General features: G+C 51.3%; 1 protein-coding gene across 2 annotated transcripts; it reads left to right on the top strand.

The window, feature by feature from the left end:
• Window positions 1–1123: 1123 nt before the first annotated feature.
• On the top strand, window positions 1124–24444 carry LOC108940579 (zinc finger protein 516-like). 2 transcript variants are annotated; one of them, XM_029259815.1, is made up of 5 exons: window positions 1124–1516; window positions 16483–18339; window positions 21668–22606; window positions 23509–23590; window positions 24388–24444. In XM_029259815.1, the coding sequence occupies exons 2-5, from the start codon at window positions 16725–16727 to the stop codon at window positions 24419–24421; spliced, it is 2670 nt and encodes an 889-aa protein (XP_029115648.1). In that variant the 5' UTR covers window positions 1124–1516; window positions 16483–16724; the 3' UTR covers window positions 24422–24444. The 2 variants fall into 2 exon arrangements, with proteins under 2 accessions (XP_029115648.1, XP_029115649.1); XM_029259816.1 differs by lacking the exon at window positions 1124–1516 and adding an exon at window positions 12934–12981.
• Window positions 24445–27701: the final 3257 nt, after the last annotated feature.

The following is a 27701-nucleotide window of genomic DNA, read 5'->3' as shown; positions in this document are numbered from 1 at the left end:
AGTTTCAGGCTGGAGATGTGATTTTCATTCCTGGGCTGTCAGTTTCCTGCTATCAGATCACTTTCAAAACAGTTTTCGGCGACCCTGGAAAGGAGCTGTGTTTTACTGCAACGGGCCACACCTGGAGCTCCCTCTGCAAACGTGTGTTTCGCTCAGGTGTCCAACTTTTCTCTGCCAGAAAAATCGAGTGAAACATCTGAGCTGCATAAGAACTGATTTGAACTTTAAAGAAATTCTGAAACGGTGGTACCAGTGTAAAACCTGCCGAGCGCAGCAACCTGTTACCCTTGTGTATTTGTGTGTTGTTCTCTATCAGTTTGTAACCATCACAACGACACTGCACCTTGGCGTGGTGTGATGGCTTGTGCGCCTCCGTGACCTGATGCGCTACGCAGGTTGGTCCTTTCGGACCTGCGGATCCAATCGTACCTGGAAGGGTAGAGGCCGGACAAAGTCCGGCCCACACGCTCATCCATGATGAAGGATCATAATTCATCAATTTGTGATCGCACTCACCTATGGAAGGTGTGGCAGTAAGCGGAGGTTTTTATTTATGCCTTTGTAACTCTGATGGAAGAATCAAATTTGTATCAGTTTTGTTCTGTATCAATTTGTATCAGTTTTCTGCTCTGTTGTGTCATACTTTTGCCGTACTGTACTTACTTTACTGTCTTTTACCGCACTTCACCGTGTCCCGGCCTGTGCTGTTGCGACTCGAGGTTCGGTTCTGATTTTGAAACATGTTCTTTGAGAATCTACGTGTAAACTCTGTGTGTGTTTGTGTGTGAGAGAGAGTGAGAGAGAGAAAGTTTGCGCACAAGAGGGGACAAGAGGGGGACAACAGTGGACAGAGGGGGACTCGCGGAGACCCGGCCGGGAGACGGTATTTAACTCGGGAGAGACCATTCGGCCGCGGTGACACTAACGTGGGGGGAGGGGGGGGGGCGACCGTGGAACCCGCGCGACAAACGGTTCACCGCACGTGCTGAATTTTACCGCCAACCCGCCCCGTCCCGGTCCGACACGGACTCTCAGTATTCATTATTTCTTTTATTTTTTTTAAGCAAGCGCGCGTCTCGTCGACAGTGTCCCCGTGCGCGCGAGCAATGTGGTGCCGCCCACGCGAGCGCCGCCGCTTCCATTTGCAGCGCGTGCGGCTCCGCAACGTCCGCCGCCGCCGTCGTCGTCGCCGTCGTCCTCGTCCTTATTATTCCCGTCGAGTGGCGTCCGCGCGGCGCTATGCGTGAGGTTCGCGCGCGGACTCCTCGCTCAGTGCGAACTCGAACTCGAACTCGAACCCGAACCCGAACCCGGAGGCGCGTGCCCGCTGCTCGCCGCCGCTGAGTGAGTGAGTGAGTGAGTGACCCGCGCCGGATGTGCGCGCGCCGCTCCGCTCCGAGGAAACGGGCGTGAAAGTTACTCCGAACGGGAGTAAAAAGTGTGTAAAACCGGCGTGGAGCTTCTGGGAGGGAGAAACGCAGTCAAGTTTACCTCCGGCGGCGGGATGCGCGGCTGGGTGAGTGTGCGCTTTACTTCACTTTACTGTAAATTACTGTGTTTCGGTTACTGGCACTTCTGACCTTCACAACTTGTGTGAAGAAGAGTTTCAGCGAGAAGAAGAAGAAGAAGTAAGTGACGGACACCGGTCACCGGTGGGGGTAGGGGTGGTGATGATGATGATGATGAAAACAGTGGCGATGATGATGGGAGTCATAAGACTGAGTGATGGAGATGATCATGGAGGGGGATGATGATGGAGCTGATCATGACAAAGACTTTGTGGAAGTGTGTGTGTGTGTGTTGACACAGTTACAGGTGAACAGTTCGGAGCGCGAACGTGTTTCTCTCCATCAGTGAATAACGGTTCCGATGGACTTTCTGGCCCCTCTGTGTCTCCAGGGTTACTGCACCCCCCCCCCCCCCCCCCCCAAGTAAAAGACAGTAAAAATGAATAAGAATAAACGAAAACACAGCAGAGCTCTGATCCTGGACACCGGGGCGTAACACTTAAATTGTACCTGAGTAAAATACTGTAAATGGAGTAAACCGCCAGTGATCAGTAAATCCCAGGGTTCAGTAAACAGCAATGAAAACAAGAGCCATTAGAACAGCAACACTAGTGATAACTGTGGTGATGATGATGAGGATGATGATGAGTGGCAGGCAGGGTGTGGATGTACACAGTTCAAAAAGAAAGTTACACTGTTTTATTGCTCTCTTTACACTGTATGGACTCATTTCAGTTTGATGAGGTAAAGGTTGTTGCTCAGTCTTGCCTTTATAAAAATGATTTCTTGTTCTTATTATTATTACAAAATATGAATCTATTGTTGATGTTTAACTCCTCATCTGTGAGGGATTTGCACTCATGTCCCTGATGGCTCCAAATGTCCCCGACTTTTTCATAACGATAATTTTCGGGGTCACGGACTCAGTTCCGTGGAAGCATCTGTAACAACCGAATACCATCCAAACCCGAACCACTGTTGGGCTATAAACTAATAACCCACCGCTGTACGTGAATTTATTCACATTTGCTGGCAGTGTGAGTGAGTGCGTGTGCGTCTGCTGTCCCGACATGACCCCAAGAAGACGACAAATAAATGTGTTGGACTCCTCAGAGGGATCTTGGAGCCCCGTCCCAGTCGCACGCTTGCGATCCTCGTTTCCGTTACTCAGCTTTTGTTCGACTCCTCCGCTTCTCCATCTCACGCACTCAACAGCCCGGGGATGATGCACAGCGCCACCTGCTGGCAGTGGTACATGCTGCCATCCTTAAGTGGTTCCTAGAGAACAGTTATTATTTCGCACCTGTCCCCTCACTGTCCCCTCACTGTCCCCTCACTGTCCCGGAGTGGTTTCATTACCGTTCCACACCTCTCTCAGAATTGTCTAACTGTCCCATAACTTCAGTAACTGTCTCGCAACTGTCATGTATCCGTCGCTTCGCTGTCCTCCAGCTGTGCTCTAATTAATTGGCTCCTTTTAGCCTCTTTTATTCTACCTTTTACTTACAACGTGAACACGTTCTCAAAGTGGAGGCTCTTTAGACAGCTCTTGAGCGGTGGCTTTCGCGTGGAGCCGTCGAGCCGTGGGCCCGTGGACGACGGACGGGGTTTTACCGATGGCGCCGCGCTCCCAACCCGTCCGTTCTCGGTCCAGCGGCTGTAGGAACCTCCTCTTGTGCAGGATGTCCAGCCGCCCTCTTGTTCGGTGGCGGTTCGCTAGCGGTTTGGACCCGGGTTTGAACCCAGTTCAGTCTGTGTAAAGTTTGATTGGGGAAGAAAGCAGAGCACCGGGAGGAAACCTGAGTCCAAAGAAATGTGTTTTGGGTGAGTTAGTGACTCTGAATTGCCTGTTGAGTGTGTATGCACAGATGGATGTTTTGTGGAGAAATGGTGCATGTCGGGAATGGATGGGGGTTTTAAAGATGGTTCGGCTGAAATCGGACACATATATATGGGCGCCGGCGCCGGAGGATAAATCCTCTCTAGTTAAGTTACACGCGAGGGGAGGACGGTCGCTGGCCGCGTGTGTGTTTCTGGAAGACGGAAGTTTGATTCCAGACCGCCTGCTCGTCTGTTCCATCGCGAAAGCGCTCACCCCTGCACCTACCGACACACTTGAGCCCAGAAGCGTTGCATTCTGGGAAGGGTCAACAGGCGCGCTCTCGGCCCGGGTCGCCCGCCCACGCAAATTACGACGGATGGAAAGCGCCGTCGTGCTCTTAGCAAGTCGAGGTTCTCCGTGAAAAAGAGACAGGTGGGAAATGACCCGGTAATCTGTGGGATTATGGGAAGGCTGGGAAGAGAGGGAGGGAGGGCGGGGGATTTGGCGGCGCTGCGTGGAAGCGGCCTGGTTGCTGCAGGAGGCGCCGCCTTGAGGGATGTGGACCAGCCTCCCGTTTCTGGGTTCGTTAGGGATTACAGAAAATATTGTCCTAATTTGGCTGGATTGGAGCGGAGCTTCGCTCGGTCGCCACCGCCGGGATTAAGCCCGAAGCAGAGAGTCGAGACGCGGTAAAGCGGGCGCCGCCCGTCTCATTTCACTCGTGTTCTGGCGCTCGCCCTCGTTCTTACGGATGCCCTCCTCCTCTCCCCACGTTCTCCTCTCAGTGATGAGACTTTGCTTTTATTTCTGCTTTGGCTGTGTGAGCTTCGCACAGTCCGCTACACTGATTTACCCACTTTTTTTTTTACCAGGGTGCTTTTTATTGTCGTTCGTTCGTTCGTTCGTTCGTTCGTTCATTCATTTATTCGTTCATTCCATTCTGATGACCCCCGTTGTATGTGACAATCCCCCCATACTGTATTACATAAGTGACAAGTGACATGCTGAATGCTACTCTGTAGTGTGGCTCTCTTCTATTTACACTAAAATCACACGTTATTTCTCTTATAAATACAATAACAGTAGAAGGACGGTACAGGTTTTAGCCATTTTCTAGCCACACTCTAATTTTCGCTTTCGTTCCTGAATCCGTTTTCTTTTTTTTTGTGCACCACCAGAACGCTCACTTTTTCTCTTGAGTCTTTTTAATGCGGTAACAAACTAAGAGTTGCGTAAATAATACAGTGTGTTACTGAGTCTATGAGGAAGACTCGTGGCGCCGGGCGATGTTACCGTACGGCAGCGGAGCCGTTCGCCTCGGGAGCTACGGCCAAATGTCGGGACTCAAAAATGATGTAACGAATCATAAATCGAATCATAAATCCGTGGGGTTGTAAGTCACGTGCGTTGTAAGTGGAGGAGAACCTTTAGCCGCTTGCGCACAGCTGGAGTGCGGTGGTCCGGAGGCTGTTCCAGGAACACAGGGTGTTGGGCGGGCATAGTGTACCCAGAACAGGGCCCACGGCAGACACGCGGCAGACACGCGCACACACAAATTATGGGCAGTTCGGAGTCACCAGTTCACCTGAACTACGTCTTTAGAGTCCGGCTAATGTTACTGTGTTAAGTCAAGGTAAATACCGTGGTTAAGAGCACTGCTGTTGTTGCAGTGTTTCCTCACCTCTTAAGCGTTTATCAATTTCTGCACCTTTAAGCTTAAACAGCAGTTCTAATTAGCAGCTCCTGGGCTGACGGGTAAATGGACTGGAATTTATTATAATTTAACATTTGCATTTTCTCTCCGTGTGTCCGTGCGCGCGTCCGAACGTACGCGTGTGTTCGGCTTGCCTCGGAACTGCCGCCTGAGCGGCCGCACCCCGAAAGGTGTCGGGTGTGACCGCGTCGCCGAGAGGCATCGACGGGGGGCTCGTATTGCGCGTCGGCGTCTTCCTGTCCTCAGCGTCCTTGTGTCGACCCCCCCACCCCCACCACTCGGTGGGCAAATTTAATTGCTGTATGAGCTGGGGGTGGGTGAGTAGGGGGGGTTTGTTTTACTGAACCCCTTCACAACAGTGCCGGCCGTCCAGTAGGGGCTCCATTGAGACCCGTCTCTGCTTTTCCGCCCTCCCAAAATGTTACCTTTTTCATTAACAAACCCTAAAATCCCAGACATTTTTTGTTCACATCCTCAAGTGGGACAAGAGATAATCAGGCGAGCAGTGTGTCGTTAGAGCTGCTGCCTTTGTATCCCAAGGTCACAGGTTCTAATCCCACCTGCTGCTGTAGTGCACTTGACCGATGTACTTGACCTAAATTGATACAGTAAAAATGACCCTGCTGTATCAACGGGTAGACAGTTATAAGCAGTTTAACAGTGTAAGTTGCTTTGGAGAAAAGTACCAGCTAAATGAATTAATGTATTAATTTATGAGACACTTTCCTCCAAAGCGAAGTACAGCGGAGAGTGAAGAAAGTGCATCGACAATTCAGTTCAGTGTCTCTTTATAGAGCTCTTTTCACGCAGTGACACACAGCGCTTTCACACAGGCGTAAGGCAACAAAAGCAAACGCGTGAGGTAAGAAACGAAGAAGACGGTTCACTACCGACTGTCATAATATAACACTTTTATTGAGCTATAAGCATGTGTACTGGCCACAGAGGAAGGGAACAAAAACTCTGAACTGGAAATTGAGGGAGAAAAAAACCTGTGGGACAACAGACAAAGAGCTTTAGACACAGACACGGGATTACTGGCACGCAGCTTGCGTGCGCGACACCGCCACGCTGCTGGTTCGCATCCCTCCGGTAGCTCCGATGGAAGTGACTTACAGATACGCAGATCATCGCAGCACGTGGTGTTGGGAAGGTGGGTGTTGGATCGGAGCCCCGTGGTGGAGGTGCCCCAGAACGGAGCGGAACCGGAGCGCGTCCTCCATTGGCCCTGCTTCCTTCCTCTTCGCCGCGTCTGCGTCGTCAGTCCACGGCAAGACTGAAAATAGGAACCAGCTCTTTTTCTCCTAGGTGCACCCCCCCACTCCCCAGGCCTGCTGCAGTTCCCACGTTGTGAACGTATGGATGAGAGGAAACCGGGTTCGAGGCCCTGGGAGCTGCGCTGAGGCTGCACGCGCATCCCTCCTGTGAGCTTTCCTTCAGCAGGAGACGCTGATTTCGCAGTGTGGGGTTACGCAGAGAGGAGGCCCCCCCGGCATGCAGGGACCTCCTTCCTGTGCTGTGGGGAGGGGCTTCTCGCATGGACGAACGCCCCGGGGCGGGGGCGGGGGGGCAGCCCCCGCTGGGCCGCTGTCGCTGGGCCTTTTGTGTCTTTCCCAGTGGCCTCGAGTCAAGCGCAGCGCTGGAGCTTTTTGCCCTCAGAGATCTTTTTCCACGTGGACGAGACGCACGGCAAGGAGAGGGAGACGGAACCGGTGCTCCGGCTCTCTTGTGTTCTTCGCTCCGCTGGAAAACACTCTTTGTAACTCGCATCGTGTGACGATCGGTGAATTCTGGTTCTCTTGTGTCAGAGTAAAGTGTGTGATTCATCTGTAAATGGGAGAAATACTTAATTCTTTTTACTGAGCTAAATTGAAACAAACTCGTTTGGAACGACGGAAAACATTAAGGCGTCGAGTCCGCAAACCGCGCCGTGGACCATGCATTTGTGCGTACTGTACTTCACTAGCCTCCAGCTGCTAGACCCCGTGCTGCGGATGCTGGATGTAACTCCTTGAACGATGAGTCACGTCCTGTTTTCTCCGCACTCTGCTCTTTCTCCACGTGCGGAAGCGCCGCACGGAGGGATGCGCGTTCGCTCCGCCGGCCGTCGCCGGGAGCGCGTCGCGTTTCCGTCCGGCTCCCCCGGGGAGAGTCTTCTTTGGGCCTCGCTTTGCTCTCGACCTTTGTTTTCCCGCCGCCCTTCCGCGAAACGTAGGTCGAAGAGCCGGTCGTCGCTCTCGTGGTCCGGCGGTCCGTGGGCACGCAGCAGCTCCCTGGCGCTTGCTGCCTGAGCGAGGAGACGTTCTCATTTATTCAGGCAGCAGGTGCTTTTCTCAAAAGCAACATGAAATATTAATTACGCGTTTTTTAGTTGACACCTTTGTCCACAGTGACGTAGTGCAGTTAGAAACACTGCGGTGAACTCACACGTTTATATACGCCCCCCTTCCGCCGGCGCCATCTCGTTGACCGGTCGTGACGTCGTGGGCCCGTCAGTCCTGAACGCACCTGAGGTGCGAGTTACAGGTACGACCCAGTACCGCGTCCGCTCGGGAAACCCGGAGGGCTTCCTTTGTCCGCTCTCTGCCGGACCGGCCGGGAACCGCGGTAATACCGCAGCGGGGCGGCGGCGGCGTGACGGCCGCTCGGAAGCCGAAACAAAACGACCGGGCGTTTGAAGTCGGCTTTAGTTTGAGTAGCAAATTTTTCCATTTTTGAGATGTGCTTCACTTTGGATAAATGCGTCTGCTAAATGAAAAAATGTGAAGTCTTGGCTGCAGAAATTTTCAAACTCTTTCTGAGGTTTTTCCAGCATTCTGCAACCAAATGCATCAAGGAGCCTACAGCGAATGGTCGTAATTAAATAATCCATCCATCCATCCATCTTCCTCCGCTTTTATTCGGGGCCGGGTCGCGGGGGCAGCAGTCCGAGCAGAGTACTCCAGACCTCCCTCTCCCCGCACACCTCCTCCAGTTCCTCTGGGGGAACCCCAAGGCGTTCCCAGGCCAGCCGGGAGACATAGTCTCTCCAACGTGTCCTGGGTCTGCCCCGAGGCCTCCTCCCAGTGGGACAAGCCCGGAACACCTCCCCAGGGAGGCGTCCAGGAGGCATCCGGAACAGATGCCCGAGCCACCTCAACTGGCTCCTCTCGATGCGGAGGAGCAGCGGCTCTACTCCGAGCTCCTCCCGGGTGACTGAGCTCCTCACCCTATCCCTAAGGGTGCGCCCAGCCACTCTGCGGAGGAAACTCATTTCTGCCGCTTGTATCCGCGATCTCATTCTTTCGGTCATGATCCAGAGTTCATGACCATAGGTGAGGGTAGGAACGTAGATCGACCGGTAAATTGAGAGCTTCGCCTTACGACTCAGCTCCCTCTTCACCACAACAGACCGGTACAATGACCGCATTACTGCGGACGCCGCACCGATCCGCCTGTCAACCTGCCGCTCCATTTTTCCCTCACTCGTGAACAAGACCCCGAGATACTTAAACTCCTCCACTTGAGGGAGCAACTCCCCCCTAACCCAGAGGAAGCAATCCACCTTTTTCCGACTGAGAACCATGGCCTCGGATTTGGAGGTGCTGATTCTCATCCCCGCCGCTTCGCACTCGGCTGCAAACCTCCCCAGTGCACGCTGCAAGTCTTGATTCGATGAAGCCAACAGGACCACATCGTCCGCAAAAAGCAGAGACGAGATCTCGCGGCCACCAAAACAGACACCCTCCGTTCCCTGACTGCGCCTAGAAATTCTGTCCATAAAGATAATGAACAGAATCGGTGACAAAGGGCAGCCCTGGCGGAGTCCAACATGCACCGGGAAAAGGTCTGACTTACTGCCGGCAATGCGAACCAAGCTCCTGCTCCGGTCATACAGGGAACGAACAGCCCGTAGCAACGAGCCCCGAACCCCATAATCCCGAAGTACCCCCCACAGGATGCCACGAGGGACACGGTCGAATGCCTTCTCCAGGTCCACAAAACACATATGGACTGGTTGGGCAAACTCCCACGAACCCTCCAGCACCCTAGTGAGGGTATAGAGCTGGTCCAGTGTTCCACGGCCAGGGCGAAAACCGCATTGCTCCTCCTGAATCCGAGGTTCGACTATCGGTCGGATTCTCCTTTCCAGTACCCTGGCATAGACTTTCCCAGGGAGGCTAAGGAGTGTGATCCCCCTGTAGTTGGAACACAATCTCCGGTCCCCCTTCTTAAAAAGAGGGACCACCACCCCGGTCTGCCAGTCCAGAGGCACCGTTCCCGAACTCCACGCGATGCTGCAGAGGCGTGTCAGCCAAGACAGCCCCACAACATCCAGGGACTTGAGAAACTCGGGGCGGATCTCATCCACCCCCGGAGCCTTGCCACCGAGGAGTTTTTTGACTACCTCAGCAACTTCAGCCAGGGTAATGGACGAGTCCCCCTCCGAGTCCCCAGCCTCAGCTTCCTCTACGGAAGGCGTGTCGGAGGGATTGAGGAGATCCTCAAAGTACTCCTTCCACCGCCCGAGAACATCCTCAGCTGAGGTCAGCAGCGCACCACTTCCACTGTAAACAGTGTTCGTGGAACACCGCTTCCCCCCTCTGAGTCGCCGGACGGTTTGCCAGAATCTCTTTGAGGCCGACCGAAAGTTTTCCTCCATGGCCTCACCGAACTCCTCCCAAGCCCGAGTTTTTGCCGCGGCGACTGCCAGAGCCGCGCTCCGTTTGGCCCGTCGGTACCCGTCAGCTGCTTCAGGAGTCCCATGAGCCAGCCAGGACCGATAGAACTCCTTCTTCAGCTTGACGGCATCCCTTACTTCCGGTGTCCACCACCGTGTTCGGGGATTGCCGCCGCGACAGGCGCCGGAGACCTTATGGCCGCAGCTCCGAACCGCCGCCCCGACAATGGAGGCGCGGAACATAGTCCATTCAGACTCGATGTCCCCCACCTCCCTCGGGACCTGGTTGAAGCTCTGTCGGAGGTGGGAGTTGAAGACCTCTCTGACAGGGGCCTCCGCCAAACGTTCCCAACAGACCCTCACTATGCGTTTGGGCCTGCCAGGTCTGTCCAGCTTTTTCCCCCGCCATCGAATCCAACTCACCACCAGGTGGTGATCAGTTGACAGCTCAGCCCCTCTCTTCACCCGAGTGTCCAAGACATATGGCCGAAGGTCAGAGGAAACGACTACAAAGTCGATCATCGACCTCTGACCTAGGGTGTCCTGGTGCCAAGTGCACTGATGGACACCCTTATGCATGAACATGGTGTTCGTTATGGATAAACCGCGACTAGCGCAGAAATCCAATAACAACTCACCGCTCGGGTTCAGATCAGGGAGGCCGTTCCTCCCAATCACGTCCCTCCAGGTATCACTGTCGCTGCCCACGTGGGCGTTAAAGTCCCCCAGTAGAACGACAGAGTCCCCAGTGGGAGCGCTTTCCAGCACGCCCCTCAGGGACTCTAAAAAGGCCGGGTACTCTACACTGCCGCTAGGCGCATAAGCACAAACGACAGTGAGAGACCGTTCCCTGACCCGAAGGCGTAGGGAGATGACCCTCTCATTCACCGGGGTAGACTCCAACACATGGCGGCTGAACTGGGGGGCTATTAATAAGCCCACACCAGCCCGCCGCCTCTCACCTTGGGCAACGCCAGAATAGTGGAGAGTCCACCCTCGATCGAGAAGAGTGGTTCCAGAACCCAAGCTGTGAGTGGAAGTGAGCCCAACTATATCTAGACGGTATCTCTCAACTTCCCGCACCAGCTCAGGCTCCTTCCCCGCCAGTGAGGTGACATTCCAAGTCCCAAAAACCAGAGTTGGCGCCCGAGGTTTGGGTTGGCCGGGCACTCGGCCCCGACCACCGCCCAAATCACAATGCACCGGCCCCTTACGGTTTCTCCGGCAGGTGGTGAGCCCACCGAAGAGCGGCTCCACGTCGTGGCTTCGGGCTGAGCCCGGCCAGGCCCCGTGGGCATAGACCTGGCCACCAGGCGCTCGCATGCGAGCTCCCCCCCCCCCAGGCCTGGCTCCAGGATGGGGCCCCGGTGACCCCATACCGGGCGGGGTAAACGAAAGCCTTGATTTTTTCTTCATAAGGGGTTTTTGAACCGCGCTTTGTCTTGTCTGTCATCCAGGACCTGTCTGCCATGGGAGACCCTACCAGGGGCATATAGCCCCAGACAACATAGCTCCTGGACTCATTCAGGCACTCAAACCCCTCCACCACGGTAAGGTGGCGGTTCACGGAGGAGTAATTAAATAATAAGGTATAAAATATATGTACTTGTGTATTAATGAGCTTTTATCGGTTGTGACACCTGACGCTTTTCTCCAAAGTGATGTGTGATATTAAGGTACCTACAGTTATTTGCCCATTTATTTACCCGTTTGTACAGCTGTGTAGTAGTTGTACAGAATGGACTCTTGAGTGTAGGACAAACCCCCCTTCAGATAAATAATTCACAAAATTTTTATTCTTCTAATTATTTCTACCACATGAACACTTCTCTGAATTGTAAAATTCTGCATTTATTATATGATGAGACTGAAAAAAGGACGGCATTGTAAGTATTGTACTGCAGTATACATTAATACTTACATTATAAATTTACAGCTCACTCTTTAACAACAGTTTAATTCCAATTATTTGTACAATCATAAAAAAAGCAAAATAAAACATCTTTGAAAAATAAAAAAGTAACATTAAAAGCATCATTGAGTGTTAAGGTTTATTTAAATTTCATTTACTACTATCGCTATTCTATTCTGTCTGTTACTACTATATACTTTCATGTACATTTCAACAAAGAGAGTTTTGTCCTACTTTGTGTTTCAAAAGAGGAGGTTTTATCGGGACCCCGTGGATCTCGGCATCATTACGGACCTGTTCCTCGTACCTGTGCGGTCCACGATGCTGGAGCAAGGTGGTCAAGACGGCGCCCGGGTCACTTTTGACGGCGTTGCTCTGTGTTTGGGACTGTGAGGACCGGTGGAAAACGACAAATGGAACGAGACCTTGCGGGGATCAGACGATGCTTTGTGTTGCAGCTCACCTCTGGATTTGCACAGCTTCTCACTTCTACGGCAATTGCACAGAACATGGAAACATGAGAGATTGTGGGCAGCGGGTGGCGCAGCGGTTAGTGCTGTCACCCTGCAAGTGAGTCGGTGCCAGGTTTGAGTCCTCGGTCCTGCTTCACTACATTTGGCCGTTACACGGAATTGGTACGCTAAGGGTTACCCATCTGTGTGAATGAGTAAATCGTTGTAAAAACTGTACTGTAGTTTAATATGCTAACTTCGTATCCCAAGATCACCTGGACAAAAGCATCAGATGGATGAAAAACATAAATACTGTCATATTTTTGCATTACATATGTATGCATTCCCAATGAAACAAAACCCGCGCGCATTTTCTGAACCGCATGTCCCATTCGGGGGTCACGGGGAGCCGGAGCCTAACCCGGCAACGCGAGGCGTAAGGCTGGAGGGGGAGGGGACGCACCCAGGAGAGGACGCCAGTCTGTCGCAAGGCACCCCAAGCAGGACTCGAACCCCAGACCCATCGGAGAGCAGAACCCGGTGCAACCCACTGCACCACCGCGCCCCCTTGAAACAAAACCTTTTTTTTTTTTTTTTTTTTTTTTAAATTTAAATCACCAGTTTTCTTGTGGTCACTGTTTGTTTATAAATGGACTGTTGGGTCTCACACAGGAGCACATGGATCTTCAGGATTCAAATCCAATTTAAACCACAAGTAATTTAATGTGGATGTTTACTGCTGTGTTTGTGATGTTGTGCAGATGTTCATGTACGCCTTTCTAGTTTGCTCACCGCAGACCCACTTGAGACAAGTCGTAAGAAGAGCTCTGCTACACACAGTAATACAAGATGTTACACACCAGCAGCCTTGACCAGATACTCAGATGCTCCAACAGTGCAGTGCTTGAATGAGGTAAAGCATTAATACCGCAGCAGATCGGTCCATTCGGCTTGGATCTTGGTGTAGCCAACAGACCTAACCGGCAACGGAGTCACCTGTCGGCCAAAGCAAAACTGTGTAGAAATAGTGTGAAGAGTGGGGGCAGCATGGTACCACAAAGCACTGGTAACATTGGTGCTTCGACCGCTGTGGGCCGTGGGCTCGGACATGGCTGTAAATCCACGATGAGTAAGAAATCCTGGTCCGCGCGTTCCGTAAAGTCGTGCGAACTACACTGCGGCTCTCGCACTTACCGGGAGTCCGTTCGTCCGTCGTCAGTAACTTCTCGTTCGGTGCAGGGTTGTGGTGGTCTGGAGCCTCTCCTGGAAGCACACAATGTGCTGCGTGTTGCCAGATTTTGCATTTTTTTGCCCTGGCTTCACTTCCCGGATGTTTTACATCGTTGAGTTCCCGCGTTGTAGTGTCATTGCCCCCATTTTCTGTGCCATGGACTACAGTGTCTGAACGTCTGCTCTCCTCGTGCGCACGTTAAGACGAATCGATAATGGGTTCTGGATTGACCTCAGGGTGTAGGCACCCTCATGGCCTCCGTTCTCATTTGCTTGTTCATTTATTTTCATTTCCCCATTCATTCGGGAGAGGAGGGGGGGGGTCCTGAGGTATCCCAGAACATGCACATGGTTTCTTCTAAAGAGGCCTTGATGAGAATTGTCCACGTTTGTTTACGTTAATTTTTATGCTGCATAACGTGTACTTGCTGTACCGGAGCGCTCACAGTGATGTACACGTATCCAGGCACAAAATGCAGTTCGCCAGCGACGTCTGCTGTGCTAAAAATACAAACCGCTATGTGGCCACAGTGCTGCGCTGCTATTGCCAGATGTGTAAAGAATTTTCTGGGGAGGGAAAGACAAGGATTTGTGTGCTGGGAGTGAGTGGGAAATAATAAGAGACCACCACGATTTCCAGAAAGTTCGGGCGTCACTTCTCCACAGCAGAGATGGTCTTAAGTATGCAGAAAGAGACCCCTTTCCACCAGGCAACGAGTGCCAGTAGTACGTGTTGCTGTGCGTATCTGTGTTATGCTAAAATTATCATTAATGACATAGTCATTAGTCAATTCTGCATTTCAGAGCAAAGTTCACCTAATTTCACTGTACTTTCCAGCACCGGAAGCTGTCTGCTAGATCACAAGCTGAACTCTGAATTCTTGTCTTCGCAACAAAATTGATCTGTAAATGTATTTTTTTTTTTTTTTTTGAAGAGTTAAAAAACACTGTAAGGCAAGAGAGAAAGTGAGTGGATGGAAAGTTTTTTTTTTTTTTTTAAAGAGAGAAGCCCCGAGGTGTTGTGATGACGTACTTCAGCTACAGCAGGATTTAGCAAAATTGGAAGCGAACAACAGAAAACATATTTAGATGATCTGTGTAATTTATCTGCAAAACTTTAAAGGTGCTCATAATGTGAAGGAGAAGAGGTCCATACATTCTAAGGAATTCAAGGGGACTTCAGTTCATTTGTTGTCTTTGAAAGATAGACACCCCTGTTCTACAGGGTCCATCGCGGAGATGCTCTTGATGAGGCATGCAAATCCATGCAGATTACTTCGGAAGTATTCGTGGCATTTTGTTCACGAACAGACCAGTTATGGACGTGGACGGTGACTTTCAGATGTTAACAAGGAGGTACATTAACAGAATATTAGGGCTTCTGTGTTTTTTGTGTATTTTTTTCTTTTTTCTCAAACTGCATAAATGATGGACCATTTGAGCCCAGCAGCCTATCCTGACATAGGTTTAGTCCTAAGAAGCTCAGCCGGCATGAGGTTCAAAGCACCCGTACTCTGTAATCCCACTCTGGTGATCCATTTGTGCTCCATTTTATCGTGTGTTGCTACGTGGCTTGTCAGGAGGCCTCGGGCACAGCGGCACCGAAGAAGAAGGTTCCCCCCGTTTGGTGGACAGCCTTGTGTATTAGTGTCATGTGCAGGAGTGGACGGGCTAAATCCCAGAGTTTCACTTCTGGAAACAAGATTGTAGTCATTAGGCATGTTGCCGCTATTTGAGTGGGTAAAAGTGTACCTATGTATGCTGCTTTTTCATTTAAAAAAAAATTCTGGAATTTTCTTAACATGGTGGTGATGATGTATGGCTGGGGTTTGGCTACTCAAGTAGGAGGGATTCTTCTCGGGAGTCCATTCAAATTGCCAAAGTTGAAGGCCAAGTCAGAGCAAGATGGATACTTACCGAGCTGCACTTCTTTTTGACAAAATTTCAGCTCTTTTTCTTTGTGCTAGCTGCAATAGAAGCATTAGTGGTCTTGTACGACACTGACCCTGTGTGGGAAAGAGCAAGACATCACTCTCAACTTGAAGTGTTGTGTTTCCAAATAATGGTCATTTCCATTTAGATTGGGAAGTGCAATTTCATTGTCATTTCATTTGGGTTGATAGATGCTCCGCAAATTACCGTTTGCACCACCTATTCCGTTCACAGTAGAGACACTGCACTCCATGTCTGTGCAGTCAAATCTGAACAAAATTTATTTTTTTCCTTTCTTTTCCCCACAAAAGCCAGATAAAACCTTTAACAGTTTTATGCCTTTGTAGGGCTGCTGTGTTCCTCTCCCATGCGAACGTCTTGTAGTCAGAGTAGAGGTTTTAGGGTGTTGACTTTGCTCTCTCTTTTGCAATTCTTTGTCAAATGACAGCAAGTGCTTCAGACCTTCATAAGGCCCTGACAGCTTCCATTCGTACTCTGTCAATCAACTGACATTAGACGCGAGATTACAATAAGTTTGAGAGAACCGTTCGGTTAAAAAAAAAAGGCACTAAGGTTGACGTTAATTTTTCCATTTTTCCACTGGGCTGCAACAGTTTGACTTATTTGAAAGTGAAATCCAAAGTGCAGTCCTTGTGTTTGAATGCTCCTCTCTGTGCCTGCAAGTCTTTTGTTTCATGGAAGCAGTATGAGATTGGAAACTGCGATTGCAAAGTGAAGCAAAAATGGATTTGCCATTGATGTCTCCTGATTTCGGTGCAGACGCACAAAAGTATTCGCATTCTGTTGTGTGCTTAATACTCCAAGTGACTCGTAACTGGGGAAGCACCATGTTGCTTGCTGAGAAGAGTGTTGTTTCAGCTGGAAGTGTAGGGGCTGCACTGGGCCCACCAAGGGCAAAAACATTATTAGCCCAGAGATAGTATTGCCCTATTTATTGTTCACAGTTCCCTGTCGTCAGAATAATCTTTTATATTGTGTTGAAAAAATGCCTTGTTCTGTTAAAAAAGAAAAAAAAAAAAAAAAGGAATCTATATATCCAGTATGTATTTCTGCATACACAAACAGGTACGTCCATGCAATCAAAAAGAAAAATCTAATGAGGTGTTTTTGTAAGAGAAGCTGGAGAAAAACACCAAGTGCTTTTTTTGGTGTGTGGCTGAACATTAGTTTGTGAAGGCATCTCTTACCATCGTTGGATAGGGCTAATTTTCTGCTCTCTCTGTTTTCTTAGGAGTGCTGCTGGCTGTGTTTTGCAATGATTCATCCGGAAGGAAAATGATCTCCTAGGCACTACAGCGAAGACTTGTCTAAGCAAAGGCCTGAGGAGCTGACTCCTATATCCCAAAGGAAGCCACGCTTGCAGAGTGCATGACGGCGTGGAGAGGAGATCTTCCTCCAAAGACTCTGACTGGATAAATCGTTGTAGATAGCCACAGCTCGGCAGCCACAATTTTCCCAGGACAACGCTACTTCATGGAGCGGCCGGAGGGCACTGAGCGAGGGGTTCGGACAGCCAGAAATGCAGCATCGGCTGCCAGAGAGAGCCGGTCTCACGGCTACACCTGCAATATCTGCCGAAGGAGCTTCTCTTTCCAGAGCTCTCTGTCGCAACACATGAGGAAGCACACGGAAGCTAGACCATACAAGTGCCCCTACTGCAGCCATCGGACTTCGCAGAAAGGTCAGCTCAAGGTCCACATCCGCAGCCACAGGTTGGGCTTTCTCGGACTTGGTCATGAGCGGGTGGCCGACGAGGAAAGGATGACATTTGAGGGTCTCGATGGTTGCACTAGCCCCACCAGCAGCACCTCGACTTGTCACAAAGTGGCCAATGGACACACCAGAATGAATGGGTCCAAGGAGCTGCTGCTGGTGAACACAATGAAGGAAGAGCAACTACACAGCCACTGGAAAAGGGAGCTTGTCCATGAGATAGGGAATGAAGCCAGAATTCCAGAACAAGTAGGTAACAATGAAGTTAAAGAGGGCAACGGTGGCTTCTCTTACAAGTTATGTCCTCAGAGCTTCACACAGGCCTGGACTCTGGAGGCACATATGAAGAAACACTTTTCTACCTTCGAACATGGATGCCCCATGTGTGGTCGGTGCTTCAGGGAGGCCTGCTTTCTCACGAACCACATGAAGACCCATTTTCCAACTGGGAGTGGACGGGCTAAATCCCAGAATGAATCAGAATTGCCAGCTACTATCAACGGAGTGCCACAAGCCAAGGCGACTGTTGCTAGCATGACCTGCTTCTTTGAGCTGTGTTTTAAGTGCGGTAACTTCTTCCATGACAAGGACAGCCTTCAGATCCACAGCAGGGTGCACAGCTATACTCTAGCTTTGAGTCATGAGCAGCAGCAAAACCACACAGAGTTGCCTGCTGCAAAGAGATGTTTTCTGGAATACCTGAATCTAAAAGCTGCTGAGCCAGAAGGAAAGAAGTTGCCTGAGAACAACCTGGGCAAACGAATTCCAGAGCTGGACCCTGTGTGCAGCTACCAGGCCTGGCAGCTGGCCACCAAGGGCAGGATGGCTGAAGCCTCAGAGAGCAGGGGCATCAATGAGGAAGACGCGTTGGCAGATCCTGACGTAGTCTATGACCGGGGTACAGGCAAGTACGTCCCAGTCAAGCAGGAAAAGCGGAAACGGCATCTAGACTTCCACGGTGGCGCTGGAGGCAGGAAGCGGCGGAGCAGTGGGAGCCACGGCCACTACCACGGTGGCAGTGGGAACGGGCACAGCTCGGGTAACCTGACTCCGGACAGCCTGAGCGACTCGGACTACCAGCCCCCATCTCGGCAGAGCCGGCGTTCCTCCCAGGGCAAGGTTACAGAGTGCTTTGAATGCGGCAAGGTGTTCCGCACTCGCCAGCAGATGATGCTGCACACCCGAATTCACCGCAGGGAAGGTGGCCGGAGCAGCGGTGATGGCGGGGGGCAGATTTCCCAAGTTGACCACGCCGAATCCACTAGTGAGGCCGATTGTGTTTTTGCCAGCTGTCCAAGCACCCCTAGGACTGGGACCTCGCCGGAGAAGGTGCCTGTGGGCAGGACAAGAGACAGACCCCAGCTACTTCTGTCAGGTAAGTGGGGATGTGGGGGTTGGGGGGAGGTAGTCAGGACACGGGGATTTGTACTTTTTTAACATACACGCATCAGCATGGTCGTGAAAATTACCATTGTGACGACAGTGTGTTTCTGGTCACTCCCTGTGAACGCCAAAGTTGTGTAGATTATGGACAATTACTTCATTAGCTTGGGAGCATCGCACTAGCCCAGATAGATACCGTGAGACGCGCTATTATGACCTACCACAAGACAATTGTGTGTGTGTGGTCTTCTGTACAACATAGCCAAACAGGGTCTCCTCTCCACATTTTTGTGGCCTTTACAATTTCCCATGAACAGGTGCCAAAACACGTAAGGTGGACCAAAGACTCATACCATCTGCAATGGAAATAACTCGTAAAACTTTGTTGGTTTAAAACCACTGATTTTGTGGAGTTCAGTAAGTCAGTTCACTTAGGACTTACATGATTGTTTAACACTGTAAACTTTTTACAGCAGGAGTCGTGTCTGACTTGCCTCCAGCAAAGAGGTAACTTAATTTGTGTTGAAGAGCCGTACATGAGAGAGACAAACATTGTAAACTGTAGTTGTGTCCCCCACCTGGCAAGATGTTGCAATATGCAGTAAATAAAGCTCCTCACCATCAATGCTGTGTGTCCTAAATACCGCAAAGCTGGGTCATCTACTGCAGTGGTTGATATCTATCAGCCTACACTGCAGTTATGGTGAAGGCACTGAGTTGTTGATGCATTGGAGGCCTGGTGGTGGAACGGATCTTCGTCGGGGTCATTCAAGGTAACAGTGGTGTGAAATTGCCATGTAGTCTGGTAGGTTTTGTTCTCGGTGAGTCTTGATCGTGGAAGAAAGCACTAAAGAAATGAGTCAGAGAATATCATCGCCTTCAGAGAAAAAATTTGACCTGTTGGCCTTCTAGAACTTTCTCAGATTTACTCCGTGTTGTCTGAGGCCAGAAGGGTTAAATGTAGAACCGAGCTGTCGACATTTCCAGGTTCCCCTCTTTCTTCCTGTTTTCAGGCCCTGGGTGTGTGTGAGAACAGGAGCTGCGATTTGCACTTACATTTCCATGTACGTCTATTCATTTATCGGTCGCTTTAGAGAAAAGCGACCGAACATTTCGTAGAAAATACTACGTGTACGTTACGCTAGCAGGAAGAGACACTTGGATGCAGACGTGTGATTCTTAAGTGCACTTAGTTCCTTTCTACCATATGAACCAATGTTCATCACACAAGTAGCTGTATAAAACTTGATCAGAATATCCACTAATCCTGATCACCTTCCTAGTAATAATTTTTTTTTTTTGAGATACAGATAAACGTTTATGTTACATTACAGGAGTAGCTGTGTAAAGGTTTACCTGGCATGGTCTTAAAGTTATAGTGCATGAACATTTACACCTTACGTAAACTTAAGAGACGATGGGCAAAGTGAGTCTGGAAGAGGTGAGTTTCAAGACCCTTTTAAATGTGGACAGAGATTCAGCAGTTCTGAGCGAGAGGGGGAGGTTGTTCCACCGCGACGGAGCCAGAACCAAGAACCTCCGTGCTTTACCTTTTGTACGTGGGTAAATAAATAATAAAAAGGGACACATGGAGACCTTGTGGGGACGTATGGTTTGGTGCCTCGTGTTTGTCCTCGGGATGGACCCAGGTGGTCCTGGAGCAGCGGGAAAGGCCTTGAACAAGGAGTGATTTCACACACACCTAAAGTCATGTCGCTCACCTGGCCTTGACGCCAGATTGCACCGTGGGAAAACGGAGTGCGTGAGCAGGAAGACGCCATCTCTGTAGGGCTCTTGTAAAAATACCCCCAGCGCACTGGAGTTCGGGACGATAATCAGAGCCAGCTGGCTGCTCCGCACTGTGGGAGTGGGAAACGCGTCGTGTGCGTAAACACAGCGCCGCTAGGGGTCCTCGGGGAGGGGGGAGGGGGGCCACGAAGCTCCTTGCCTGATGTGCAGAATCTGCTCCAGGACCTGCGCAGGTGCTTCGTACTGCTGCTACCACTGGTGAGGGATTCTGTGGCCAGACTCGGCGCTGCTGCAGTACATTCGCTGTGTCCCTCGTACCGGGGTGTGTACTGAGGTGTGTATCGAGGCTACACACACATCTGTATTTTGTCGACACCGGATCGAGGCCAGTGACGCTGGATGCTGTACGCTGGTAGCAAGTGTACTTCTGGACCACCGTAGCGCCCCGTGCTGCTGTTTCCACTGAAAGACCTAGAAAAACAGGTTGTGTTTCTATACAAGTCGGGATGCGGTCTGGTTTCGTTCAGAGGGTCCAGTTTGATTAAATATTATAACAAAGTGATTTATCATGGCAGTACAGTCATGAATAAATATAAGAGTATAATATACCTCTGTAATTGTGAAATCCCGTGTAATGCTCCGAATGGCCTGTGGGTGGGGGGGCACAAGCGATTTTTCATCCTGGATAAGTGGACAGTGTCTTACAGCAAAGTAAAGATGAACATGTTGCAAGAAAAGGGCCAGATGTTTCCCCAACCGACCTCACGATTGCGCCTGAACTTCAAACGTAGCTTTGTGTGATGCTGCCGCCTTGTGGTCTTAAGGGTCCATTTCTCCGTGAGCCCCTCCAAAATACGGCAGGATGTGCTTCTCCCAGCTCTGCCTTTTTTTTTTTCTTTTTTTTTTTAAAAGATGTGCTTTTTTCCGGGGGGCGCGGTGGCACTGTGGGTTTGGCCGGGTCCTGCTCTCCGGTGGATCTGGGGTTCGAGTCCCGCTTGGGGCACATTGTGACGGACTGGCGTCCCGTCCTGGGTGTGTCCGCTCCTCCTCCGGCCTTACGCCCTGTGTTGCCGGGTTAGGCTCCGGCTCCACGCGACCCCTTATGGGACAAGTGGTGTCAGACGATGTTTGTTTTTTTTTTTTTTTTTTCCTCCTTTTTCTTTTCTTTTCTTTTCCCTCCAGCTGTGATGTCACCCAGCCCCCATACAACTGCATAGACTCCCCAAACCAGGCATATACCCTAGATAATAAAACTAAGAGGTAGTAGGTCAGGATTAAAGTCAAGTTCAGTATTAATCAGTAATATGTGAGCTGGTTCCATATTGGCTTTGGAGGTTGCAGGTTCAAATCCCACCTCGAGCTGTCGTACCCGTGAGCAAGGTACTTATCCTGAATTACTCCAGTAAAATTACCCAGCTGTATGAATGGGTGAGTAACTGTGTACCTTAACACTGTGAGTCACTTAGAAGAAAAGTGTCAGATAAATGTATATCTGTGTTTACCGGTGTAAGTATCCCATGAATGCAATCCGAGCAGTTTAAAAAAAAAAAAAATGCTTATTCCCTTTGTAGCTCGCCATGCAGATGAGAGGGGTCCGAGCCAACCCGGGGACTCTCTGATGGGTACAGGGTATCCCTGTGACCCCCCACCTAGAGGTGCCTGCAGGACTTCTAAACTGAAGGACTCGTGCTGGCCACAGGGGACAGCGTTGCTAAAGAGCGGCACTGATAACCATGCTGAAGAGGAGCACATCCCACAGGACGGGACCTCTGCGGCCCCCCTTGACCTTTCGGAGAGGCTGAGCGACCCGAGGGCCACCTCTGTCCCTGGGGGGGGGGCACTGAGGCATCAGTGCTCCTACTGCTCCTACTCCACCCTCTACCCTGAGGTGCTGTGGGTGCACCAGTCCACCGCCCACAAGGTGAAGAACATCGCCCTGGTGCCCAGCTGGGTGCACCGGAGCCTTACGAAGGTGCCCCCAGGGGGGCTGGCATCCTGGAGGCGCACAGGGCCTCCGCCCGCTTGGAAGGGGAAAGAGTTCCCCGCCCTCCCGCAGAGCCGGGTCGCCCGGACTCAGCCCCCGAGCCAAGATAAGTCCACCGGCCATGTTACCGCGTCCCAGGGAAAGGCGGCTCCCAGAAGCACCCAGCTCAGCACGACCCCCCCTCAGGTATCAACGGCAAGTCCCAGATCGGCGACGGGACCCGCCGGCGAGCCCCGACCCCCCCGGGAGGGGCTCGGTTCTATGCTGTTCGGCAAACGCGGCCCGTCTGGCCACGCCGGCTCCACAAGCTTCCCGCTGCCCCCGGCCCACCCCTCAGCTGAATTTAGCTCCAGCGCGCAAAGGGCAGGTATCTCCAGGCCTCCGGGTGGCGTTGTCCTGGCTAGAGAGAAGCTGATGCCAAACACCTCAGCGGACAATGTGAGCTTCCAGAAGAACCGCCGCACCCGCGACGGGGCCACCATCTACCCTCAGCGGGGCTCCGCTACCCTGCAGCTGACCAGTACAGGTGAGAGGTGGGCACTTTCAGAAAGTGGGCAGAGCTCATGATTGTCAGTAACCAAGTATTAAAGGACTGATTGATCAAAGTCAAGTTCAGTATTAATTAATTTTTGCTTAATTTTCATTGTGAACCCCCCCCCCCAGTATCAACTGGACTTTGTGTACATTTCATGATGATTGCATTTTTCGGGAGGATCACCTGACACCGGTGAAGGCCAAATCCACAAATATTTCGAATGATTTCACACACCTCATGCAGAACAGTAACGTACGGGAACAAATCACAGATAAAAATGTCAAACTATGAATAAATTCATTGAGGTTTGATCTGAAAACCGACATTTACAAACTGCATTTTTCAACGTTAGTTGGCGTCTCGGTCGGGGAGACGGTGCTCTTTGGACAGACGATGTGTGTGTCAGCGGTCGGGGGCGCAGTCGTCACGCTTGATAACGATAAGGTGACCTTTGGGACAGGAGCCCAGCTGGGGACGGTATCCGTCGCTGGGCCGGGGTGGGCCGAGGGCTCCGGGGTGCGCTTCCCCTTCGAACCCGTGTGCGTACCTGCCTTTCTCCCGGCCGTTATGAGGACCGAGCTTAATCTGTCCACTGACCCCTGACCCCCCCCATGTCATCACAGCTGCCCAACTGATGAGTGGAAAAACACACTCAGATGAGGAGGCGTTTGCTTGACGTGTCACACGCTGTCCCACACGGCCTTGTAATTGACTGTAATGAATGTGCGCTGGGCGTGCCGTGGGGGGGCTGTCAGATGGCATGGCGATGTGCAGGACTTCGAGGAGCCCCCCTCCCCCCCAATAACGACACATTAGAAAGGCTAACGATGCTCCTCTCGGCCCCTGCGCAGTGTCATCTCCTTTAACGTCATTCCCCATTTATTATTCATTAGTAGGAGCAAAGATGTCAGCGGCCCAGCAAGGGGACTGCAGCAGTGAAGCTGGACAGCTACACACACATGAAGTGCCATGCAGGTGGGGGAATCGTGTGTGTGTGTGTGTGTGTGTGTAAGAGTGAGTGTGGTTAGTGTGTGGCTCTGCCTCCATAGAGGGTGTGTTATTACCTTCACATGTACATTTATTTATTTATCAGACACTTTTCTCCAAAGCAACTTCCGATGAACTCTCTGTAGTGTTATGAGCCCACATACCTTATTCACCGTGGTGACTTACACTGCTAGATACACTACTTACAATGGGTCACTCATCCATACATCAGTGGAACACACACACACTCTGTTACTCACACACTATGGGGGAACCTGAGCAGCATGTCTTTGGAGTGTGGGAGGAAACCAGAGCACCCAGAGGAAACCCATGGGGAGAACATGCAAACTCCACACAGACTGAGCGGAGATCGAAGCCACGTCCTCTCGTGCCACCCAGGCGCTGTGAGACAGCAGCGCTACTCGCTGTGCCACCGTGCCATTTACCGGTACTCGGGGTTGTGTACTTCCTGACCTGTGAAGAACTGTATACATTTTTAATGAGCTGTCGGGGGGAGGGGGGTAATTGCATGCTAATGAGCTGCGTGAGCAGCGGCACAGTGTGTGTGTCTCGTGCCCGTTCCGCTGTCCGCCTTCATCTCTTCGCACACTTACGTGTATGTGTGTGCGTGTACAACGTCCACCACCAGAGGGCCTCCGGCATCCATTAAACCGCACGTGTCCCGTTTGCTTTGTGGCGCGAGTGCGCGGTCGACCCTTCTGCCACAGCAGGAGCCAACAGGTTGGTGACCAAGTCGCTGTCTGACAGCTTTCTTGTTCCCGCAGCGGTTCCGGAGTCGAAGCAACTCCACCGTACTGAAGCCCCACCCACCCCCCCCCCCCGGAGGCCCCCCTGCGCAAGTACGTCCCTCCAGCTGCGTGTGATGAGTGTTCGTGCGTGTGTGATGCGTGTTTCTGCGTGTCTGCATTTCCGTGTCCAGGGCTGAGCTGCGTGTTGTGGACGGAATCTGTCGGGGGAGGGGCCGAATACCGCCGATTGGGTTCCGGGTTCGACTCGGTTCTCCCGCTAGCTCTCCAGCTCCGTGTGTTTGTGTGTGTGTGCGTGCGTGTGTGTGTGTTCTGACACTGTACCCTATTTAGGGACCTGCCCCCAGGCACTCCACTCCCCCACCCCCACCTCCAGCCCATCAGTAACACCTCCTCTGTAGTGGACAGGGTGAATAAATCAACCTCCGAAAGCTCTCAGGTCAGCACGAACCCTACAGCATTACTCACTCATCCATGCACTCCCTATTTTTCATATTTGCTCATATTTTGGCACCACATGGCAGACATACCTGCAGACAGGTAACTGCACCCAGGAAGTTGGTAGGACCTCAGTGCTTTTACTGTACGCCTCTATGGTCCCAAAGTAAAGGTGTTTCGTCAAAGTGCTCCTGGGTGCTATTGGGACATTAAGAGCCCCAGGCATTTCTCGAACCCTCTCCTTATTTAAATTCGGAATGATCTCCGCAGGCCTGACTTTGGGAAGCGCAGCGGCAGCGCTAGTTAACCGGGTGGCACCGTGACTCCCCTTCGTCCCGATGGCGGCGGTGGATGGCTGAAGGAAACGACGAGTGAGGCGTGCCGGGGGTGCGAGCCTCGGCCGCACGGAACGTCACCGTGCTGTCGGTCAACAGCAGCGTGTGCCTTTGTGTCCCTGTGCCGCAGCGGAGGGACCGTGCCGTGGCGCTCAGAAAGGGACCCTAAGGACGCGGGGCTCCAACTGCGACTGCAAGTGGCGATCGCGCTCCGCGAGCGCTCCGACAACGCACCGGAGGGGCCTGACCGCGCAGTGAGGGACTCTCCCAACCTGGTTCAACCTCAGCGCGAGTCCGGAGCAGCGGCAACGAAGCAGTGAGGTTGCGGTCCAACAGCAGTTCATGGTCATTACGAGTATGGTTCACTGTGGTGGTTCTCGTGGTACTGTTCCAGTGGGACTCCTCTGTGTTCAGAAAAAGTGGGATTTGCAAGTTCGATGGCGGACGCTTCGAAAGTATGTGCCACCGTCCCTGACCACATTCCCATTCCAGTGAAACAAAGTACTCCCTGAGCACCACGTCGACAGACCGGTTCGTCGGCTCCTCGACTTACGAACACAATATGGACCGGAGGTCTGTTTGTAACTTGTTTTGTTCATAACTCCGAAGTCACAGTCAGTAGAAGGTTAATAAGTGCTAAGTATAGCTATAATAAGCAGAAATGCTTTGTATTTTAATATTTTTAAAAACCTTGAGCGACTTTAAAATGGAAAAACAACAAGAAAAAAGAAAAAGTGATGGCCTCAGACCCCCATTCAGTGTAAGTTATTGGGCAGTTCATCATCCCATAAACATACGCAGTGTTCCTCATGCAGGAGTATTAATCATCAGCACTCAGGGAAACCAGAAAGGGGCTGTAAACACTGTGGAAGTGAGATGAATGAAATCGGTCCAACGCTCCTGTTCCCTTTTTCAACCCTCACTGGGTTTTAGTCCGTTTTTTTTTTCTTCCTTTTTATTAAATCGCACTTCTGTGGAGAACTTTAATTGAGGTTCAAGGAGTCTGTGAGAACGGTGACCGCCGTCTTTGGGTTCATCTGCGGGCGAACAGCGCGCAGGCAGCACGGTTTGACGGGCATTAAATGAGGGTGCGGCCCGGTGGTCACTGAATAGGGGGTGGAGTTAAACGGGCATTAACGGAGGTGTGTGGTTCAGTACCCGTTTAATAAGAACGCGGTTAAAGGGCACTTAGAACGAGGGGCTGCTGGGCGACAGAGCTCCCGTCTTGCGGATAGGCAGCCGGTCATCGGGCCGCTTCTCGGTAGCTACCGGAGCACCGTAATTTTCGTTGTTCCGTATCCTCGGGACTTGTGCTGCTGAGGCGGTAGTGGGCGGCAGCGGTGCATTCTGGGAAAGCAAGAAGGGGCTACGAGTCGCATGAGCGGAGGCGCTTGTCTTGGGGGACTTTGTGAGAGGAGAATCACGATGGAACCCGTGATGGAAAGTTAATTGGCTAATCCGTAAAGTTTATGAAACAGGCACCTAGGACGTGTACGCGGCTGTAGTAACTCTGTTAATTGACATGTAGCTGAACGGGTGAAAAACGAGTTTGGAGGGAGTGTTTGCTGAGCCGTCAGAGACGAAACTCGCGATTTTTCCCTCGTTCGCTCCTGCGCCGCCCACCTCTCCCCCCTTCTGGTGTAGAGTTCAGTGTGTTCCTCGGTTCTGCTGTCGTCGTAACGCGTCTGATATTATTACTACTTATTGTTATTCGTTACTTTGTAAGGCATGCTGTGTCATATTTATTTAGCGAAAGGTGGTGTTTTTCACGTAAAAACGGGTGGCGTCGTGCTTCACAATGTATCGTCTCTTATTTAACACGTTGTTGGTTTCGTGGAGACCCTCCCCAGTTAGTCCATTAAGTCAAGGATACACCGTAATAGAAGTAGCGAAACTTAGTCCATCGGACCCTGGTCCTGCGTCCAAAATCCTTCTGTCGGGTGGTCGTCCCAAACCCTTTGTCCTTTTAAAGCTCTTTATTCACCATGAAGCTGACTGATGATCCTGCTGCTTGTGGTTCGCGGTGGGTTTTAGGTGCAGCGTTTACTAGGGGAGCCCCTTCCCCACCCCCCAGCCTTTATAATAACCTCCTCCCAGGTCCACAAGAGCCCAATTATAGTCCCTTTGTAAGACACCCCCCCCCCCCCCCAGCTGTTACCAATATCACGTTACCATAATTCATGTACTGTATGTGTCCTTATTTTTTTATTCTCCCTTTAACTTGACGGGTTTTATTTATTTTAACCTTTTGAATTTTACCTGCTCAGAAAGTGTCATTTTTAACTGATCATTTTCTTTTTCTAATCAGTTTCTTGCTGTATTTACTGACGCACGTTTTTGCGCTCAAAGATGTGTTGGTGAATGATGGCGATTGTATCTGAAGTTGCTACCAAAGTGAAGTTATTTACAGGTTTTTGCTGTGGTGAATAGCCACGGTTTACTTTAGCTTTACCACAGCTTTACCCTGGTACTTGCAGGACTTTGCCAGCTTGAAGCTGCACACGGGCAGGGCAAGGGGGAGATGACTGTCTCTCCCGGTCGAACCAAACCCTTCAGGGC

Source organism: Scleropages formosus, chromosome 18, assembly GCF_900964775.1.
Source record: "Scleropages formosus chromosome 18, fSclFor1.1, whole genome shotgun sequence".
Taxonomy (NCBI): Eukaryota; Metazoa; Chordata; class Actinopteri; order Osteoglossiformes; family Osteoglossidae; genus Scleropages; species Scleropages formosus.
The sequence above is the reverse complement of the archived record's forward strand: the minus strand, read 5'-3'. Positions and strand labels throughout refer to the sequence as shown.

Bases quoted from the DNA above. Each gene is read 5' to 3' on its own strand.
- LOC108940579 (XM_029259815.1), top strand. From the start codon at position 16,725: ATGGAGCGGCCGGAGGGCACTGAGCGAGGGGTTCGGACAGCCAGAAAT. The intron at 18,340-21,667 runs GTAAGTGGGGAT...TTCCCTTTGTAG, and splicing joins ACCCCAGCTACTTCTGTCAG to CTCGCCATGCAGATGAGAGG. The intron at 22,607-23,508 runs GTGAGAGGTGGG...ATTATTCATTAG, and splicing joins CCTGCAGCTGACCAGTACAG to TAGGAGCAAAGATGTCAGCG.